Source organism: Carassius carassius, chromosome 24 (assembly GCF_963082965.1).
Source record: "Carassius carassius chromosome 24, fCarCar2.1, whole genome shotgun sequence".
NCBI classification, from domain to species: domain Eukaryota; kingdom Metazoa; phylum Chordata; class Actinopteri; order Cypriniformes; family Cyprinidae; genus Carassius; species Carassius carassius.
In genome coordinates this window covers 31,302,401-31,326,444 of record NC_081778.1, presented here as the reverse complement: position 1 = coordinate 31,326,444, position 24,044 = coordinate 31,302,401, and the positions used below count along the sequence as shown (strand labels likewise).

At 32.5% G+C, this 24,044-nt stretch overlaps 1 protein-coding gene across 2 annotated transcripts; it reads right to left on the bottom strand.

Moving 5' to 3' along the window:
- Window positions 1-3,513: 3,513 nt before the first annotated feature.
- ifnlr1 (interferon lambda receptor 1) lies at window positions 3,514-15,549 on the bottom strand. Of its 2 annotated transcripts, none has more exons than XM_059508845.1 (7): window positions 15,183-15,549; window positions 11,972-12,098; window positions 9,049-9,221; window positions 8,633-8,817; window positions 8,388-8,529; window positions 6,309-6,436; window positions 3,514-5,080 (listed from the first exon to the last, which is right to left on the bottom strand). In XM_059508845.1, exons 1-7 carry the CDS (start codon window positions 15,223-15,225, stop codon window positions 4,397-4,399), a joined length of 1,482 nt encoding a protein of 493 aa, XP_059364828.1. In that variant the 5' UTR covers window positions 15,226-15,549; the 3' UTR covers window positions 3,514-4,396. The 2 variants fall into 2 exon arrangements, with proteins under 2 accessions (XP_059364828.1, XP_059364829.1); XM_059508846.1 differs by having other exon boundaries at window positions 3,514-5,077.
- Window positions 15,550-24,044: the final 8,495 nt, after the last annotated feature.

Sequence of the window (24,044 nt, the reverse complement as noted above, 5' to 3'; positions counted from 1 at the left end):
CTGCAGTGCATATATGTAGTAGAGACATGCTGATTCATGCAAACCTCCTGTGAAATGAAATGACATTTACTTGTATCAGGTAGAATTGAGTTGGGTTTGGTTTGGCAGGTTAACATGATCTGGTTAACCCCAGCTGGTAGATTACCATAATAAATTCTCAATCGATGGGCAATCAGTATCTGGATATGATGGATAATAATGGAAGAAGGATATGCACACTAATTTTCATGAGCAGCATAGCCATTAGTAATTTTAATGAATCTGGCTTCTGGTGTCAGTCGCTTCCAGCCAAACTTAGCTCTACAAAACTGCATCCTTAGCGTCTTGATATTGCAAACTGGTGTGTCTTTCCACAGAACTTTAATGTATTAACTTAATTATGAACACACTTGTTTGTAGTGCAATCAGTTTTACAATTTCCTACACGTTTACATTTTTTCAACAGCTACGTCTCACACATTCACAGAAAACAACTTGGTAATTATGTCATAAATGTTGCTGCATGCAATATATTTAAAACTTAATATTTAATTATATTATAGACCAATTTTTTTGACATGGACTATGTATACAGAACAGTCGGTAAGGTTTAAAAAAGTATTTTCTGCTCACCTAATGCATTTATTTGATCAAAAATTCAGTAAAAATTGTGAAATATTATTCAAATTCACAATAACGGTTTTCTGTTTTAATATATTGTAAAGTTTAATTTATATCGGTGATGTGCAACTGTATTTTCAGCATCATTCCTCCAGTCTTCAGTGTCACATGATCTTCAGAAATCATGAAAATATGATGAATTACTTGCTCAAGGAACATTTCTGAGTATTATCACTGTTAAAAATGGTTTATATATAAAACAACATGTAAAAAAAAAAAAAGCAAAAATATATATATGAAAAAATATATATATATATTTTAATGTACTTTAAAATATAATTTATTTATGTGATGTGCAGCTGTATTTTCAGCATCATTATCAATGATCTTCAGAAATTATTCTTATATGATGATTTATTATCAATGTTGGAAAAAGTTTTTGCTGTTTATATATACATTTTGATACATATATTTAGATTTTAAGTAAATGCTGTACATCATTTTATCAATCAAAGAGTCCTGAAAAATAAAATGAATCATGGTTTTCCCACAAAAATATTGTTCAGCACAACCTTTTTTCAACACTGATAATAATCAGAAATGTTTCTTGAGCAGTAAATCGTCATATTTTCATGATTTCTGAAGATTTCACTGAAGACTGGAGGAATGATGCTGAAAATACAGCGGAGCATCACAGAAATAAATGATATACTTATTTTAAATTGTAGCAATATTTCATAATATTACTGTCACGTACGGTGATACAGAAAACGAGGAGAGATCCAAATGCAGGTATGTGACTTTATTAAAGGGCAAATCCAAAGGGTAAACAGTCCAGGCAGGGTCAAAACCAGAGAATCCAAACCAACAAGAAAACAGAACAGAACACACGGCAAGGGCAAGACTACGAACTGTATCTCACATACAACAAGGACTCCGTGACTAAGACTCAGACAGACCAGGTATAAATACACAAAAGGATAATGGGGAAACAGGAGACAGGTGGGGAACAATCAATTAACTAAACAAGGAGGAAGGTGACCAAATAAGGAGACAGGAAGTGATAATATGATAAACGCCGTGGGAACTGAGGACACCTAGTGGAACCCCAGGGAACACAACCCAGACACTGTGACAATTACAGTTTTCTTTCCGTATTTTTAATTAAATAAATGTAGCCTCAATCAGCAGAACTGACAAAAACACTAAAAATCGTACTGATCTCAACCTTTTGAACGGCTGTGCATATGTTTTTCAGGTGAAAGGTGAACGGTTTTATCAAAAGAGGAATCATTTTCTCACATGTTTATGAGTGTGTGATGAAAATGACTCTGACCTTTGCATTGTTTGCTCTCTGTACAGAGTGGACGAGATCTGCTCTGCAAAACAGATTATATGTTTCGAGCAAAAGCATACATTTCTATAACAAACCTTACTGTAGAGCACCAATATACAGTACTGTATTATCACAATGACTCAATGAATCAAATCCATACACTGCTAATCAAGGGCTGTTGTTTTTACTCATTTTCTTTCCCCAAAAGTGTGAATCACTGCAGTGATTTCATCTTGCAATTCTATGTTTATTTCCTCAATAACAAGGAGCTTTTGTCAGTGTTTCTGAGTTATTTCGCAGCACCGAACACACACTTCATCATAATTGGAGACTGTAAAATTCCCATAAAGCCTTTCAGACTGATTCCAAGGAACATGAGGGACTTTTGTCTGGTATGCAAATATATAATTCACGACTGGGGTAATTTCCAGCATTATGTTTAAGAGGTGCTTTTACAGAGATGCCTCACAGGTCTGTCATTGTTTGTAATGAGCTGCACATAGAAATAAAGTCAAGTCCTTCAGTGATATAGTAAAAATGTATTTAAAAAGTCAGCATGAAATCAAATTGAACCTAGTTTATTTTCTTAATGCACTTCCCTTGCCTTACTATGAGTTATTCATTGCTGCATGCTTTTCAAACAAACAAAAACAACACATTTCCAAAATTTATATGATTAAAAATGTAATGTTGCATTATATTTTTTCTCATAATGTTTACATGCACTCATTTTCAACAGTCAGAATGCATCCAATCCCATTTCAGATCCTAAACGTTCTGTTTATATAAACCCTAAACAATGCAATACTGGGATTTTCAATTGAGAAAACACTGGAAATTACATGCCTATTTATTTCAGGTCCCCCACGTCCATCCGATCGGTTTGAGCTCGATCAGATCGACTGAGGTGTTTACATGAAGGATTTTCAGTCAATTGAGTCATCAATCAAATTATAAATAGATATAGAAACATACCGAATAGCATTATACTCCGAGAAATGCATCAGAAAATAAACTGGTTTTAAATGCCATTTCATGCTGACTTTCACGTAATTAGCACAAAACATACTGTGAAATTAGAAAATGTTATTGAAAATGCTAAAGTGCACCACACGTGTCTTCATTTGGACTCATGCATTGTGTATTATAAATCATGCATTATACTGTACGTTGATTTAATATTCAAATAAGTTAAAACATAGACATATGACAAATATTTCGGTTGCACTTTATTTTACAGTACGTGAACTTACATGTACTTACAGTGTACTTATAATGTATCTACTTAAGAAAGTACTGCTAGTATAAGGTAACTACATGGGGTAGGAGTAGGTTTAGGGATAGGTCCAGGGTTAGTACCTAGTTATTAACTAGTTATTGTAGTTACTATAATAAGTACATAGTATCTACATGAGTAACAGGACTATAAAATAAAGTGCAACCAATATTTCAGTCAAAGTGCCAATATGAAAACACTCCTTTAGGGTTGAAATTTCCTTTAGGGTCATTACATGTCAACTCAAATGCTAAAAATGTTTTTTTTCCCTGTTAAATTTCCTTTAGGGTCATTACATGTCAACTCAAATGCTAAAAATGTTTTTTTCCCTGTTGAAAGAAATACATTAATGGGAAATGAAGCAAAAATATTTCCATGGATGAATATTTACTAAGTAATCCTCTATTCTGTATATTTGCATTTGGATTTTGACCACTGAAAATCTGTAGAGTTTAACAATTTACTCATGGAGCCAAATTGAGATCCCTATATCTCTGGAATTGAACTATAAAGAGTCTTAAAAATGAAGATTACAAAAGAAACTGTTCTTAAGAACCAACATCTAAGAGGATATTAAGATATCTTTAATTCTTATTGAGTTACAGGCATGCAAACTTTGGAAAAGAAGCACAAAACGTGTTTTTTTTCCCATTTCCAAATGGTCACCATTGGGATATAATGCAACAACGGTGGCTAAAGTCAACTGATTTTACTAACAGACCTACCAATATCTGTGTTAAAATATAATCATGATTTTGCCATCTGTCTAAAGTCATTTTTCCCCACCTGTAATTTGGCTCCAAATCTAATATTTTCAAACAAAATAATGGATTACTCGGTAAACATTCATCTGTGGCATTAAATATGTTGGCTTTTATAACTATTTATGTTTGTATTTCAGAAGAAATAAACAAAATCAAACATTTCACCAGGGGAATTTTCTGTAAACTTGGGTGATTTCACACAGAAAATGACGCTATAGTGAAACTGTACACCTGAACGTTTGTAAATACTCTCAAGCTTGCACCACTTCTTATGTAACGAGCCGAAGAAACCCCACAGAAGATCTTCAAACATCTCTTTAACTTGCATGAATGTGCTTACATGAGCATTGGGAGGAAAATAAACTCAAAGACAATCCCTTGTATCTCCACCATGCATCTGTCCAGAAAGATCACACCAACTCAGGGTTCCTCTTCATCTATGAAGTCCTCATCCGGTTCAGCTGTGTCCTTCAAGTGGTCTGTCCTCCTAATATAAGTCCTTTGGTCTCGCTGTCCCTCCAGAGGAATCCCCGGCAGCCAGTTCTGCCTATAGTTTGACGTCACGACGTCAGGAACGTGTACAGGCAGGTAGGATGAGTTGTTCTGAACACGGTCAGATAGTAAAGGAGTTCGGTCTTCAGTGAAACCTTCTGAATCCTGGGAAAGCGCTGGAGAACTTTGTCCAGTGTCACACTGGAACAAACACTCATGAAACTGGAGCGCACCATTTTTAGCAGATCTAACTGGCACCACCAGTGGCCCGCTGCTGTTTTCAGTCGAAATAGACTCTGGACCGAATGAATCCGAGCTGGTTTCCTCTGTTGCATCATCAGTGGAGATCTGGTGAGGGAAACACATGCTGTAGTGCACAGAAGACTCTCGGCTGTCCTGGACTGGGATGTCTGGTTGATTGCGTGTCCACTCATGGTCACAGTGCTCCTGGGATGCATAAGAAGCCTCATTAACCATGATCTTTGATTTCCATGGTGCAAAAACAGCCTGTGGTTCAAGCTTCTCATCAAATCCGGACCACACTTCCACTTTAGATATGCAATCCCGGGGATCTAAACACAACACATGACTGCTTTCCTTTGGCAGGATCTGCTACAGAGAGAGGAGAGAGCTTCATCATTTAGTCTGTTAGGTGACAAGGTTTCTATGTGTTTCATCTTCTTTGTGTTTTATTCAGTTTTTCCAAAGTTTGAACTGAAACGTAGCCGTATCAGATGTTTAGAATATATATTTACATTTTTAATTAAGTTCTTGGGACACCAGTATATACTAGAAAAACTGAGACGTTTAATCACTTTTAACTGAGTTGATGAAAAGCTAATAATCATTTTAAAATAAAAGACATTAAAATTAAACACGTACTGAAAACCATTCCAATTAATTAAAATGTAAAATTCAAATAAATGAATCATCTTAAAATTTTAATCAAAATAAAACACTAAAATCAACTGATATCACATTAAAGTGAATACATTTTAAAATAAAATCAATCGAAATACAACATTTTCTACAAATCATGAAATGTAAAATCTAAATAAATCGTTTAAAAACAATCAAAATAAAACACCTACAAAAATAAATTAAATCAGAAAAATGTAAAATGAAAATAAAGTATTTTAAAACAATAAAAAAATAACAAATTATATATATATATATATATATATATATATATATTATTGCAATCATAACACTACAAACTAATTAGATCATAAAATGTAAAACAACAACAACAACAATCAAAACACCTACTAAAAAAATAAAATAAAATAAAATAAATAATTTTAAAATAAAACAATCTAAATAAAGCTTGTTAACAATCAACTAAGCCATAAAACAATTTTGGGCATCTGCCTTATAAAATTTGATTCCAGATTCCATGTATCTGAACCAGAAAGAACGAGTTGTAGTTCATGGGGAAGTGTAAAAGTGAAAGATGTTTTGTCAGTGAAGTCAGATACTGACTTGATTAATCAACATGTGGTTACGCAAGAACACAAACTAAACATCAACATGCATGATTTATCTTTACACATCACAAATGGATTTTTAAAAATAATATCTCAAATTCCAAGACACTGAAGTGCTCCAGGGAAAATCCGTGACTGTTGATCTGGCAGCAGATGTTTTTGCTTACCATAATCGACATGATAAACTCATTTTATGTTGCCAAGAGCAATGTGCAGATTTAAGGAGCTTAAGAGAAACGTGACGCTCCTGTCAAACAGGAATTTTCACTGCCAGTAAGACGGGAGCTTATTACAAGTATGATTCCAAGAATGTTCACCTGGAATTTCCCAAAGCGAGTGACACGGTGACTTACTAGCGCTTTCGGCTTTTCAGCTTTTTGACTTTTCAGCGACAGTTGGCAAAGCATGATGGGTAGGATGATCAGCAGCAGCAGAGCCAGCAGACCAGGCCATGTTAATATATGAAACCAGGAATTAGGTGCTGAAAGACACAGAAATTACAGTCTGGGGTCATTTACTAAATCTTCTGCCAATCGTGTATAATGCTGTGAACACACCGTGAAAAAAAACAGTTTTATTTAATTTAAGCAATTTTGTCTCAATTGCTATCAGTATTTTGCATTATACATACTGGTCATTTATGTTAAAGAAAAGAAATACATACCTAAATAAATCAATAAATAAAAACTAAAAAAAGAAATATATAAAAAAGAAAGAATTTCTAAATTAATATTTTTTTGGCAATGGCAAATGATGCACATTTTCTGTTATATAATAGTAAACGCTGTGAAATATGTATTCATGTATATAACTTTGTCTCTAATGGTATCATTATTTTGCATTATACGCAAATCAAATTCGATAAGAAAAGGAGCCGAACCAGAGTAAACATCGGCACTGCTTTCCATCGCTGGAGACAACTGATGGACCTGAAAGAAATGAGGTTCGACTCCGAACTTGCAACATTTCTTTTGGATTGGTAAGTAAGATGCTGTAAGTATTTCGCTAGAAGTTTGTTTTATATGTTTGTGTATTTTTTTCGGAAAGTTATAACATAGAAATGTATCGAAGACTGTTCGATAAACGTGCTAATGTTAGCGATGGCTAATCGTAGCTGCGTTTGTTACTATAGTAGAGATGATCGGTTCATGTGCGCTAGGGATCTGCCGTGTAACATTTACAAGTGCCAAAACGGTATTGTTTGAATTGCGTAATAAAATTGACAGAATCTGATATTTTTTTTATATCATAAGTAACCTGCTCTAACTAGTCTGTTGGTCTCCGTGTCCTCTTTGCTTCGTGGTTTTTCTGTACGTGAGAAAATTGATGTGTGGCGTGAAAGCGTGTGAAAAGAGTCAATTGCGTGTGTCTCACGGTGAATGCTTGAGAGTTGGCAGCTCTGGTTACGCTAGCTTGGTCAACATCAGCTGTCTGATGTTGACCAATGATGTTGACAGAATGCTGTCTGTCAAATTAATTTAATTCAAATAATGGGTATATACAACTCAATGTAATATGAACAAAACGAATACTAACATATTCACTGGTAAAGGTGAAGGGGAGTAGCTTGAAGATGTCATGTTTAAAAATCACTTGACACCACCCAACGTTCCTCTGGAGGCAAAACGTCCTCTTATAGCAGCAGTTCTCAATTCCAGTTCTCGCGCCCCACTGCTCTGCATATTTTGCACGTTTCTCTTTGTTAACACACCTGATTCAGATAATCAGCTCGTTAGAAATGAACTCCGTGCATGAACTGTTTTTCAAATGTTCATTGCTCCCTACTCCCTGAGCAGGGGAAATCTGTTGAAGTTTACCTCACATCGAAACATTCATTCACTGATTTGTGCTGTGCAGCGTCTTTAAACATGGACAACTGTGACATCATATACCTCTGTAAATCAATACAATTTAAATTCACGTCTTGCACACTTCAATGCACTTTGATTGGAACATATAGCTACGTTCGCTTCGAACTGGAATCATGGCTGAATATCCTGTGATGTCCACTTCGCAGGGCACTTATGTTCGAATCGAACAAATGTCTGAAGCGCTAAGAGAAACGTTCAAAATGTGCAGAGCAGTGGGGCGCGAGGACTGCAATTGAGAACCGCTGTCTTATAGGCTTCGGCTATGCTCTAGGGTTGTTGTGAAGGTAGGGGCGGAGCATAGAGACTATGCCGTTTCTCGTTTGTTACTCTAGAGTAGACCAATTAACTTTATTGAGGCATACTGCCCCCATCTGGTATGGAATGTGGAGTATGACTTGATTTTTTTGCCAGACATGACATATGGCACCTTTAATTAGGGTATCACTGAAGGGAAAAAATAAAACATTGAAAACATGAACCGTTTTCCTAAATAAGGGGTGTTCAGATTCAGTCACTGGAGTGAGGATGAGTTTTCTACACGAGCACAAACTGTTGACTCACCTGAGACAGTCACACAAAAGGAGGTGTTTTCACTGGGACTGGACCGACCGGGGTGTGTGAGCGTATATATCACATCACCACAGTACTGCTCGTCTGTTTCCACTAGCCAAATGAACATTGAGCGAGACATGTCCTCATATACCTTCAAAAAGACATAACACAGACATTTAGTTCGAGTAACTACTAATAAGATGCTCGTAATGGAACTGGATGTATACGGCTGAAGGAGAATCAGAAATAATAACCTTTCCCGCCAATGATTCGGGATGTGTCAGGCGAACGGTGTACTTAACAGAGGGCCTCTGGAACCCTTTCCCCCAAAAGCTGATGTTCTCAATGGAGCAGCTCCAAGCGGTCATCTGTGGCAGAACCGTCACATTCAGATGGGTTTGGTTTGACGTTACTGACAGCTGCGGTGCTGCTAAAGTGGCTGAAACCAGTGAAAAAGAACAGATGCAGAGAGACAGATGAGACATGCACAACAGACATTTGAGAAATCTTTACCAGCTACTAGCTTATTAAATTGACTTTCGAGACTTTGGAGGCGTTCACTGTTCAGTGTTATTGCACAGACTGATCGCTTCACTTCATAAGACCTCGATTTATCATCAGGGATTTATTCTGATATTTGAGCTGAAGAATGAAGTCCAGAATAACTTACTTTGCCAAAACGGCGTGAACACCACCTCACCCAGGCACTGTCCACTGGAGCTGACCTTGGCATGATATTTAGAGGTCACATCGCTCATCACATGGGTCATCACATCCGTCATGTCACAAGCAGGAGTGGAGATGTTCTGGCACCACGTCACCGGTTCATACGGTTTCCCATAACTGCAAAAGAACAGAAAAAGACTCTATGAATCAGCATTTATTCAATGCACTTTTGGTTTGATTATAGTCACACAGAAACTAACCAGACTAACAAGATTCTTACTAGTTGTCCTGCTCTACATGTGGTACAGTATATCATTACACACACTGTTTACTGTGTGCATGAATCATACCATGTGTTACATCTGAAAATTCATTGTTATCTTTGGAACAACTCATTAAGTCATAAATATAATGATACCTATATCAAGTCAAAGACGTTAGATGCAAAATCTCTGTGCAATTATCTTAATCATGAGTTGTAATGCGCAAAAAAAAAAAAAAAACTATATATATACACACACACACACACACACACACACACACACACACACACACACACACACACACACACACAGTTAATTCGTATGAAGTTAATATATTATGTTGAGAAAATAAATATTTCCTAAAAATATAAAGCAATAAAGCAATACTAGGAAATGAAAAAAAATATAGATTTAAAATATAGAAAAACTAAAATATATATATAGATTATACATGTTTATAAAATTGGGCTTTGTACAGATTAATTTTTTAATTAAATTAATAAAGTAAATATTATTTCCAGCAAAAATAACAACAACAAAAGAAAAACATAAATATACAAAATTAAAAACAAAACAAATGTATATACATTTATAAAATTAACTGAATACTGAATTATTGTAAAAATAATTATAACATGAATATTATTTATATAATTTTTTTAATTAACTATAAAATAAATAGTATATAATAAATGATATGTTATAAAAATATTAACCATAAAACATTTTTAATTATATATATATATATATATATATATATATATATATGAAATTTTCTTCTGTTTTGTTGTTTGTTAAATTCTATTTATATATTTAAATTGTTAAATATATATAAATATATATATATATATGTACATGTATGTCCACACACTGTACTTCTGAATAACTGAGTGAAAACACAAAACAAAGAGCAGCTCAGAAGCTCCTATAAGACGTGATTGGAGGAGAGGTTAAGAGGTTGGACTGATGTGGGATTATCTGGAGCTTCTGACGCTTTCTTCTCTCATCCCATCATCCGTCTGTCTGCCACACTGACCCTCCCAGCATGCACTGCTGCTCCCTCCTTTCCCATCACATTTATTTTCCCCCATCAGTTTCTCTGTAAAGCGTAACTGTGACTGCTGCAGAAGATTCTATGCCAAGGCCAGAAAGGGTTGGCAAGATTTCGCAGACGCAGCTTCTTCCTGCTGCTTTCTAATTGCAGTTCAGAGTTTGACAGCCGGCTGACCACAGAGCGTCCTTCACCAAAGTCACGAGTCACAGACGTCACAGTGTTGTTCAGAAAACCCAAGGACTGAGAGGAAAACATTAGACCCATGGCCGTCTGGCTTATTGGATTTTTTTTTAAACGCTACTAATTATTTCAGATGTTTTTTTTTCTATGATAATGTCATGTGAACAGGCATAAACATGTCATTAGCATGAAAACAAACAAAAACAAACAGGTGCTGGACGAATGGAAAGATAGAAAATAAAGAGAAGGAAAATAAGAGGCAGTGTACTGTCAGTGTAGGGTTGTCTTCAATGAGCCAAAGAAAGCTCACGTTACTCCGCTCCTCATCAGGTTACACTGGCTACCAGTAGCTGCTCGCATCAAATTCAAGGTACTGATGCTAGCCTACAAGACGACCACTGGCACGGCACCAACTTACCTAAACTCATTGGTTAAATCTTATGTGCCCTCCAGAAGTTTGCGCTCTGCAAGTGATCGACGCCTTGTGGTACCATCCCAAAGAAGTTCAAAATCACTCTCAAGGACCTTTTCCTGGACTGTCCCCAGCTGGTGGAATGACCTCCCAATCTCAATTCGTACAGCTGAGTCTTTACTCATTTTCAAGAAACAGCTAAAGACTCATCTTTTTCGCCTGCACTTAACCAACTAACACTAGCACTTTTCCTTTTCTTGTCTTTTAATTAAAAAAAAAAAAAAAAAAAAAAAAAACCTACCTATGCGTTCTATACTAGACTAACTGAGACTTGTCATGGCACTTGTATACTGTTGTTGTTCTCTTGTTGACCTGACTGCTTCTGTTGTTCTCATTTGTAAGTCGCTTTGGATAAAAGCGTCTGCTAAATGATTAAATGTAAATGTAAATGTACTGTGTTCGTTTTCTTTAACTTCAGTGCTTTGTGATTGTCTTACAATAAATTGCTCTCGTTAATCCAAAGGACTGTGTCAAAGCAATATACTCGTTGTAAGAAAAGCATCAACATTAAAATAATCAACATTAAAAATTATATTGCTATTGCATACATAAAAATATGTATGCATTATTATTGTTATTATTATTATATTGATTATTATTAATAATACTATTCTTATTATTTTTATTATTTATGCATGCACACACACACACACACACGTATACAAATCATATTTTAGTAAATTTAATAATATTTAAATGTAACAAACAACACTAAAATATACTGTACTGTATAATAGAATATTAACATATATATATATTAAAACAAAGATAAATATTTACACAATTTACAATTTACTTCTGCTAATGTTTTTATAAATCTTCTTCACTGTGCAGTCATTCCTAGCATATAACAGCAAAATCATAAGCATGAGAGAGATCTGTACTGGACACATTTCCAAGAAAGGTGAAAGCAAAAGCAAAGGTCCAGCCATGTTTTTCTCTGGTTTCTGTCACTCACAGGTTGAACTGGATGCTGTAGAGAAGCGATTGACCCGGAACATCAACAGGGTCCCAGCGGAGAACGCTGAAGAAATTCCTGGACTCAAAATAAGCCTTCGTCCGATTACAACTCTGAGTCCAGCAACCTGCAGACCAGAACAATAAAGAGATGTTTCTAGAGGTCTGTGTCTGTGAACATCATCCATTGTGTTGTGAAAATCAAAGTCGGCACACCACAACTCCAAAAGTAGAAACATATTTAATATTGTTCTCATCACAGGTGACATTTCGAGCTTAAGAGCTCTTCACAAGACCATCTGTATATAAATCAGCTAATGATGTTCTACAGTAAATGTCTTTTGTCTAAAACTAAAGTTTTAAAACTCACTTTGTCCCTCAAATCGTTTTTTGACAAGATGACAGAAAAACAATTGGGAGTCAACTGCTCAAAATGTTACAAATAAAGGAAATTAGTACTTTTATTCAGCAAGGATGCATTAAATTGATTACAAATACTGTTATTTTGTGCTTTGTTCATAAAATTCTGAAAAATGTATGACGGTTTCCACACAAATATGAATCAGCACAACTGTTTTCAATTAACAATACTCAGAAATGTTTCAATAATTCAGCTAATAATAATAATTCAGAAATGTTCAACAATAATCAGTATATTCCAATAATTCTGAAGATCACGTGACACTGAAGACTGGAGGAATGATGCTGAAAATACAGCTGAGCATCTCAGGTGCATTTTCAATTACAATATATTAAAGTAGAAAATAGTTATTTTTAATTGTTATATTTCACAATATTGCTGTTTTTACTGCATTTTTTGTTCAAATAGGCAAAGCTTTGGTAAGAAATGTCTTTCAAAAAATTTTAATAAATTAATAAATCTGTTTCACCTTTAGGGCTACAACAGCCTGGCAGCCTTTAACAAAAATTAACCAAGGTTTAACTAAACTAACCTCAGTTTACCACAGGTTTTGTAGTAAAACTGCAGTAATATTTGTAGTAAAACCAATAATAATAATAATAAATTTTAGTTCTTCTGTAACACCATTTTTTTCACGAGGTTAGACCCTCAAAAGTACACCTTTGTTTCTCATCTACCCTTCAAGAGTGCATACTTTTATGGTAAAAGTGAAAAGTGAAGTGAAGTGAAATTCGGCCAAGTATGGTGACCCATACTCAGAATTTTTGCTCTGCATTTAACCCATCCGAAGTGCACACACACAGAGCAGTGAACACACACACACACACACACACTGTGAACACACACCCGGAGCAGTGGGCAGCCATTTTTTATGCTGCGGCACCCGGGGAGCAGCTCAAGGGCACCTAAGTCGTGGTATTGAGGGTGGAGAGAGCACTGTACATGCACTCCCCCCACCCACAATTCCTGCCGGCCCGGGACTCGAACCCACAACCCTTCGATTGGTAGTCCGATTCTCTAACCACCAGGCCACGACTTCCCCACAAGAATTTTTATGAATAGAGAAGGTGCAGCAGTAAAGAGCTTAAATACAATTTTAGTACATTTTATTTCTGATGGTGTACACAAAAACAACAACAACAACAACAACAAAAAAGGCCTATAATATGTAAAATAAATAAATAACATGCTTTCAATTATAATGTTCAGTGAGTATAATTACTGATTTCATTCTTTAATTTAAAAGATCAGTTTAGTTTAGAGGTATCATTATCAGTGAAATATCGGTATCGGTGAAATATCGGTATTGGTATCGAGGAAATTTTGGTATGTGTATTGAGGAAATATCGGTATCGGTGAAATATCGGTATCGGTATCGGTGAAATATCGGTATCGGTATCGATTAAATATCGGTATTGGATCGAAAAATCTGGAAGGACGTGGACTTAAAACCACAGGTGATTATAACAAACAGTCAATTTGCTGAAATACATGGAACAGTTTTGACGCTATATATATTGATAGTTTATGTTGTTGCTAAGGGTGTTGCTCAGTGACATTCGAACCATTGGGCTTTATCATGAATAAAGCATAGCTGTTGACCAATGAAAGACAGAAGCTCCTCTGTTCAAGAACGATGGCGTCTTTGAGTTTCAAACGCTTGCTTCTTCAGTTTACCGCTCGACATGCTACCAGAAGAGGAAACATATATATATATAAATTCTTTAAACCTCAGGGCTTTTTCAAACTTTCTTCTTAACCAACTTTCTGTTTCTAGTTGCAGCAGTTGATGGGCAGAGTTTGACGAGCATCTGACAGCAAGATGATGATCCACGTGGTTCTCCATCGATCATGAGCCCAGATGAATAATCTCTGCACGTATTGATTTTCCTTGAGGAAAACTGAACAGGAACAAATGAACGAACGGCTTCAGATATACCAGCAGGATTTTTCAGAAAGTTTTGCTCTTGTAAAGAGATTGTCTTCTACGGATGAACACTCTCAGCGATGTGAAGGAAATATGTTGTCAGGTGGAGTGTCATTTGATTATAAAAGGAAACAATGCATGGTGTAAACTGAAGTAGTTTAGACATGATCGTATCTAGTTCAGCCTGACGTGACACCCACAATTAAACAAGCAAATCACACACTGGCATATTCTAGAATTCACAAGTTTATCCACAAGTTTTTTTTTGTTTAAAGAAAAGAGGTTTTCACATGCAGAATATTCCTGACATTCAGCCACCAAATTAAATATAATAATAAAATAATAATAATAAATATGTATCTCTTCTGTGCATTATAATTTTGAGGTTGAGTTTATAGTTTTTTTTTGTCTTTGTGTTATTTTTATATATATTTTATTATTTTTTATTTTAGTTTTTATTTTATTTTAGTCATTAATATAATTTAAAATTATTTAAGAAAATTAATAATAAATAACAAAAAATTAAGATATAAGAAATAAAAACTTTATTATAAACTTTTAATACTTTATTATTATTATATAAATATATATATATATTTTTAAGAAATACAATGGAAAATTCAGTTTTATTGTCAGTAAGAAAAATATTTATGACCTGTTTATTTTCTCAATTTAAAAAACACACAAGGAGAAGGCAGATTTTATTGTCATTTTCAAAAAGCAAAACAAAATAAAAAAAAATATATTTTTTAAATTAAACTCTGTTTAATTAAAAGTAAAACATAAAAAAAAAAAAAAAAAAAAAAAAAACCTAATTGTTTTAAGTACTTTAAGTACTACTGTACGTGGATTCTTATTACTCACCTGCAAAGTAGAGCAAAAAAATTGTAACTCTCAGATGCCACATATTCAGAAGAGTAACAATATCTCCAACTGAGAAGCTCCAAATAAAGATCCAGGGATCAGAGACACAGTTCTCTCATTATTTACACAAGTCACTTTCTAGAAATCTCATATCCACAAATGAGAAAAATCACTGGCGTACGTTCTTCTATTGCTGTAATTTGTGCAATGACAGAGTCTGTTCCCAGTTGTGTCCATCTGCAGTCGGTCTGGAGGAAGATCTAGCGTTTCTCAGGTGTGCTGGTGAACTTTGGAGCGTCTTATCAGCACCTTCCTGTTTTCTGCCTCCACCCATTAGAGCCGTCTATAGAGGATCCTCACCACATACACACACACACACACACACATCTCAGATTTCAGGTTTTATCTGTTGAAAAACTGAAACTGGAAATGAAGAAGTTCTCAGAAAGGTGTGAGAGAACTGATGCACGCCTTCGGGCGGGACGTGAGTGGATTCAGATGGCATCTGCTACACTATATTACCTGTAATGACACGTAACATAATTATTTTACAACATGTCATCACGTGGAACAGAGCCTGTGGCTGACAAACTAAAGCAAACAAACGCTGAACCTTCATTTCCACAGAAAGCACACATTATTTGGCTCCAATCATTTTAATCTCTGATTTTTATGAGCACTTGATGGTCTAGCATTAATCATATTTCGATGTCTATCAGTGCACATGACTTTGTTATTTGCACATAAAAGAAGATACATGAACTAAAGTGAACACGTAGTGTTAAACAGACCTGTTATTTAGTCTTCTAAAAAACCTAGCAAACCTTAAAATCACCCATTGACCTCCGAAAATCATTTATACTCATGTACAGTACACTGATCATTGCAGCATGACTTTCAGAACGCAGAGACACAAGAGAGCAAGCTTGAAGTGCTAGAAACATTTGTGCTTACATACCAGTGTAGTATGTTTCAAGCTTTAGACATGTCTGCTAACATGTCACACACACACACACAAACACACACACACACACACACACACACACACACACACACACACACACACACACACACACACACACATTTTAGTTATTTTCCCCGTGGCTTAAAATAATTTAACAGAATTTGAGCCTCTTATTGAATGCTTAAAGAAAAGGAAGATTTTATGACATTAGGACAATTAATTACCTCTATTCAAATTTTATAGAAGGCAAAAAAGCCTCTCACTCATTGCTACAATGTAAAATAATTATCTTACTAGATAAATTGCACAACAAAGTGTCACATGATTTTTCAGAAATCATTTAAATATGCTGATTTTGATGCTTAGTTATTAATAACGTTTTTTTAATCAATGTTGAAAAGAGTTTTGCTGCTTGAAATTTAAAAATTTTAATTTAATTTAATATTTATTTTTTTTTGCATTCAAACATGAAAGTTAAGCACATTTATAATTTTTGAGCTTCTCATAGATTCGCATTGCTGTAATAATATGAAGCATTTTTTTTTAACTTTAAACCTTTTTGAATTACTTTGCAATTTAAGAGAACTCAAATATAATTTTTTCCCTGTTGTTTTTTTTGGAGTGAAATATGATCTGCTTGCTTTGTGTGATTCGCTCCTCATACTATTTAGAGCGACTGTGCAATTAGAGAAATTAGTAAATGAATTATCCACGTAAAGCAGTTCATAAATTAGATCAGGTTTGAGAATGAATCATGGATTCAGTCACCTATGATGTCATGATCATACTAACGTCCTTCTACTTCACCTACAGCCTGGTGTTTGTCAAGCAATCACACTGTTCACTTTTCTTCGAACATCCCTACGGATAACGCATATCATTCCCACAATGCCCTTCAGGGCTGCAAAAGTGTCATTTGGGGATCGGTCTGCGGATGTGAGATGACTTCAAACTTCAGCCATAAATGAGAGAGATGCACCATTATTGAACTCACACAGCTATAAGGCACAAGGTAGTCTTCGTCTCTGTGGAAGAAAGGAAACTAATTACAGCGCACTGACAGCTGGATCGATAGCGTGCAGAGCTGGACGCTCGTATCCCATAGAAACAGAGATCTGGAGAAGAGAAGAGCTCGCAGACGCTCACAAGAGTCTCTGTGATCATTAGAGGACAGGTTTGACCTCACAGCCTTATACACACCAACCAGGTCTGAACCACAGAGCACAGACAGCCCACAGCATCAGTTTAACACGGAGATACTAGTTTTAAATCACTCATTTAATTTAATTTAATTTAATTTTAAATTTATATTATTTATCTATTTTTAATTTTTAATTTAATTTAATTTAATTTAATTTAATTTAATTTAATTTAATTTAATTTAATTTAATTTAATTTAATTTAATTTAATCTAATTTAATTTAATTTAATTTAATTTAATTTAATTTAATTTAATTTTTATCTATCTATCTATCTATGGAGATACTAGTTTTAAATCACTCATTTAATTTAATTTAATTTAACTTAACTTAATTTAATTTAATTTAATTTAATTTAATTTAATTTAATTTAATTTAATTTAATTTAATTTCTATCTATCTATCTATCTATCTATCTATCTATGGAGATACTAGTTTTAAATCACTCATTTAATTTAGTGTAATTTCATTTTAAATTTATATATTTTTTAATTTAATTTAATTTAATTTAATTTAATTTAATTTAATTTAATTTAATTTAATTTCTATCTATCTATCTATCTATGGAGATACTAGTTTTAAATCACTCATTTAATTTAATTTAATTTAATTTAATTTTAAATTTATATTTTTTATTTATTTTTTATTTTAATTTTAATTTTAATTTTAATTTTAATTTATCTATCTATCTATGGAGATACTAGTTTTAAATCACTCATTTAATTTAATTTAATTTTAAATTTATATATTTTTTTAATTTTAATTTTATTTTTTTAATTTAATTTAATTTAATTTAATTTAATTTAATTTAATTTAATTTAATTTAATTTCTATCTATCTATCTATCTATCTATCTATCTATCTATCTATCTATCTATCTATCTATCTATCTATCTATCTATCTATCTATCTATCTATCATCTATCTATCTATCTATCTATCTATCTTTTTAATTTTAATTTAATGTAATTTAATGTAATTTAATTTAATTTAATTTAATTTAATTTAATTTAATTTAATTTAATTTAATTTAATTTAATTTAATTTAATTTAATTTAATTTAATTTCTATCTATCTATATATCTATCTATCTGTCTATCTATGGAGATACTAGTTTTAAATCACTCATTTTAATTTTAATTTTAATTTTAATTTTAATTTTAATTTATCTATCTATCTATGGAGATACTAGTTTTAAATCACTCATTTAATTTAATTTAATTTTAAATTTATATATTTTTTTAATTTTAATTTTATTTTTTTAATTTAATTTAATTTAATTTAATTTAATTTCTATCTATCTATCTATCTATCTATCTATCTATCTATCTATCTATCTATCTATCTATCTTTTTAATTTTAATTTTAATTTAATTTAATTTAATTTAATTTAATTTAATTTAATTTAATTTAATTTAATTTAATTTAATTTAATTTAATTTAATTTAATTTAATTTAATTTAATTTCTATCTATCTATATATCTATCTATCTGTCTATCTATGGAGATACTAGTTTTAAATCACTCATTTTAATTTTAATTTTAATTTTTACATTTAATTTAATTTAATTTAATTTAATTTAATTTAATTTAATTTAATTTAATTTAATTTAATTTAATCTATCTATCTATCTATCTATCTATCTATCTATCTATCTATCTATCTATCTATCTATCTATCTATCTATCTATCTATCTATCTATCTATCTATCTATCTATCTATCCCTAAATTTAGGATTTATGTGAGTTGCATATGAAATTTCCATGCATTTGGATTACACAGTTTTATCATAAACAAACTGATAGATGTACATGATGCATATTTGTCAGTCATAAAACATTAAACAGATCAGATTTCTGCACTCAAAAAAAAAATCAATGGCATACTTTATTATTAACTATTTGTGTTTGTTTCATTTGATTAAATAATCATATTTACGAAATGCATTTATTCAAATTGCATAAATCTGTTTATTATAAAAACATTTACATTTATTCAATTAAAAATTCTGAACATGCTTAAATAGCTTTGGAACAAGCTAAATTAAATTAGTTATGAATATGCGAATATGAGTTTAACAAAATTTCTTAGGAGTCTCTATTCAATCTCATTGCTGTCTTAGAGAAACAATAGAGATATCACTGAAATCACATCTGATTGTTCATTTCCAGGAAGCTCAATCGTACTCGGATCGATGTTTTCTCTGCCTGACGGATCAAATCACTGACCTTGAGAAACATTTTTCCAAATTCTATTTGCCGTGACATTTTCCTTAACTATTGATTTCAGTGACGCTGAAACCATGTCGAATAACAACAGCTCCTGTAAAATGCAAAAAAGGTAATAATCCGGGTGCTAAAAGACTTTGATATTGAAATACTACTGCTAGACAAGAGAAAAGACAGGATGCACACATTACATGCAAGACGGTGAAATCGTTACCCTTCAGGGTACGAGAAATGATCAAAATATGCAGTGAAACGCTGCTTCAGACTGTACGAACCACACAGAGAGAGGAACAGTCTCGGGGAACTCAGCGAGGGAAACTTCTGAACACTGAGAGAAAACAGGGTGAAAGTGCTCGTAACTTTCAAGTCACTTAAGATCCTCTGTGGCAAAGCTTTTAAACTATGTCAAAATCCCACTGAACACAAAGAAGGAGCCCAGCACAATCAAACACGACTCGCCTCAGAAGCTTTTTTCTACTTTCTGTAGAAACAATTGAATCCTCTCAGTAACTTCTGTGGTGCTGCTGCATATATATAGAGCTGGGCCGTGCATCAGATATGCATGATATATTTGCAATCATTTGTTGAGTTAAATTACACAAATTAAGTAACACTTTCAATATCTTGATGATTAAAATGTGCTTTGTATCCCTAAAAACACATGCAAAGCATTAAGGCACTGAGGTTTGTCATTATTTACTCACCCTCATGCTGTTTACCCATAGGCTGTTATTTCTTTCTGTTGAACACACAAAAAAGAGATTTTAAATCAATTTATGCAACTCTGTTTCACAAAACAATAGTTCACTGTCAAACTCTAATAAAATAAAATAAAATAAAATAAAATAAAATAAAATAAAATAAAATAATTTAATAATTTAATAATAATTTAATAATTTAATTATAATTTAATAAAAATAAAAATAAAATAAAATAAAAGCACCACAAACTGTGCAAACATAATAAATACATTCATTTGAGGTGCTTTTGTTTGATAGTTTCTTCCTCCAAATAAATAACTACAGAAAAAAATGCAATGCAATTAAGTGCAAAGCAATGAAATAAATACAATATGTTACTTTTATTTTATAGTTTCCCCCTTAAACAGCTTTGACTTTTTTTATTTTTTATATCTCTTTCAGTTTTCTACAGAAAGTGTCATCAATTTGAAGTTAGGGACTAACCATGCCACCAAAAACTAAACAAATTGTACAGATATTCAAATTCCAAGAGCAAAATATGTTGACTTTCTAGCTAATATGAAGTTGAAATAAAATAAAATCACATAAAAGCCTTCATATAAGGTCAAATTTGGCCCCGGGAATTGACTTTTTCAGTCACTTTATTGTGTATAACTAGTTGCTAAATTAACTTCCCCTTTATTTCAATGAACAGAGTTTTAGTTAACGATAATAACTCTGATAGTAAGTAAAATCTAGAATGCAAAATTTCAGCTTAATTTTAATTAACAAAAATGTCTTAAAAAATGGAATGCAAAAATGTACTGTACGCAAAAAATAGTTTTAGTTAAAGATAATCACACCTAATGGTGTGTTAAAAACTAGAATGCCAAATTTAATTTCAACTTAGTTTAACAAAAAAAAATTTACCAGCTAAATCCTCCGGGATGCCTTCAAGGTGTGTTTTGTTTATTGAATTAAGCAGCTATGATCTAGATTTTCACTGCATTATTGTTCTCCCATGTCCCCTGATGGAAAACATGCCATAGCAGCTCGTGTCTGACAACACGTCGAGTTGATTTGAAGCGTTGGACTGACGTTTTCTCCATGAAGACGCTCTGGTTGGACTTCACTAATTAATGTTTGTGACAAATGAAGTCCTGCGGCTGTTTGTCTGAGTTCATCTTGTCATTGTCTCTCAGCTCCACAGACACTGAACTCTCTGAAGACTGAAGATGCTGACACTGATGATGATTGGTCCATCTACTGCACATCTACTGCAAATGCATTGCAGCGTTTCTCTATTGAGTCACAAGGCCATACTGCAGTATTGTGATGTGATTGAGACTCACGACCGATAACCGACATGCATGCATTTAGCATCTTTTTATTGCATTGCACTGCGTTTCTTTTATTCTTTGTTTTATTATTATTTTTTATTTTGCATTGCATTTCTGTTTATAAAGAGAAAGAAATATCGTTTAAAGAAAGTTGTAAGAAACAAGGAAAAAAAAGCAAACAGTAAAAATGTAGAAATAAATGGAAATTTTAAAATAAAATAAAGAATAAAAGAAATGGATTTCATTTTGAATCTTTTCATTGCATTGCACAGAATACTTTTGTTCATTTAATTTCATTTTAACATTTTATTTTTTTCTGCATTTTAAAATGATTTATTTTATGTAATTTTTTTCTGTCAGATAACTGGATCCACTGGAAGTAGATTTAACACTTGTTTTGGTTGTTATACAAGAGCCAGACGCTGTGGTTACATCGTGACAAAGTGACAAAAGCTACACAGATGTCAGAGAGGTTTGTGAGTTTGTTTACTTCTCTAATAAGACAATGGAGAAGTGTTAACATCCCTAAACTGCTTTGTGTGGTCAGAGAAAATGTCCCCTTAAATTTCACAATAAAATTTAACACTCAAACATCACATGAAACCAACATAGACTTTACAGCAGTGAGCAAGCAATGTGTGTTTCATGTTTAGCCTACAGCTAACTGTGCATTAAAAATGAAGCACAAATGTGTTCAGTGAGAGCAATGCATTAATCTTTATAAAACAACATCTTATACAAACGCACAGTAGATGCAATTACAATTGTAAAAAACAAAACTAAAAAAATCTCTTCTGAGTTTATATTTGCATCAATAAATGCCAATAAGAGATAATGCATTAATAAGATCGAGTCAATTACTCGCATGAAAGATGCTTCTTAAAGTTGTGAATTTTTTCAGGTAAAGTTGAGTAGATAGTGATTAGATAAATAGTTATAGTTAAGGTTTATTAGGTGATATTGTACCTATTTTTGTACATTTGTACCTATTTGGCAAATGCTTTTATGCACAGTGACTTGCATTGCATTCGAGTGATGGATTTTATAATTTATCAACTCATGCATTGTCTGGGATTCGAACCCATGACCTTGTGTCTTTTATCATTTTGCTGATGCTGATGTTATATTAATAACCCATTCAAGGATGAGTGTTATCATCACACTGTACTAGGGGTATTATAGGTAATTAAAACATACAAATAAATAAATAAATGATATAAAAAATATTAACTGAAATAAAATATAGTTTTATAAGTTTTAATTAAGTTATTTCTGCTAGTTGCACATTTTTTTTTTATTTACTTACTTGAATTTACATACTTGATCTACTAATATAACTAAAACTAAAATAAAAATGAATAACAACTAAAATAAAATCACTGTACCATGTTTATTTATTTTTTTTACTTCAATTGTACTTTCTGTTTTCAATCTACCTTCTCTGATATAGTTTAAGAACAAAAATAAATACATTAAGGAACATTTGTAAAACTCCATTTTATAGGAAACAAAACTTATTTTAGTATAATTTGAGAAATTATTACAGTTTTATTCATATTTTGTATTAGTTTGAATTTTTTATATTTTTAATTTCATTATTCTAGTAGTTTTCTAGAATTTGATTTACATATTTATTTTTAATTAAGTATTTTTTTGTGTTTTTGCCATGTTCCTATTTTATATATATATATATATATATATATATATATATTTTTTTTTTTTTATTATTATTATTTTTTTTTTTAAGTTAAAAAAAATCTTTAAAACATGACAAATATTTCCTTTGCAAATAGCTAATATATATTATTTATTTCAAGTACAAAAATATGTTTTATTTGTTTGTTTTTAGTTTTGGTTAACTATGATAACCCTTATGACTAAATAAGTAAAACCAAAAGCTTAAAGATTAACTGTAGTGAACACGGTGTGGTATTATGCCAACAGTGTTTCTCTCTGAATATCATATCTTTAAGAGTAATAGGGCAAATAAGGGCAGAACATGGTATAAAACATAATTAACCTCATGCACAGTCCATCATGCTAATACAAACACCTAGTGTTATGGGATATTCTAAGGCTTTGAGCTTTTATATAGCTCAGTAACACGGGATCAAACGTCGCCTGAAATCAGTGAGCCACACACGTCAACACTGTAGAGCTAATAAAGTAAATATCACGATACGAGAAACGGCATGTTTCTTTTCCTATAATGCATCTATATTAAGTCCTGTTCGGTTTAAACCTAAATGACAAAACACAGGTGGCAAGAAATTGAAAGACGCCGGCCGGATACGTGTTTGTCTGCTGTAATTACCTGAGATGAGTCTGGAAAAACAGTGTGTGTTTGTTATGTACACATGCTAACAGGTGAACGTCCTTCTGCGCGTCCAAAAGGCCTCTGGTGTATACACAGAACAAACAGAGACATTTGCATTAATAAAACAATAAG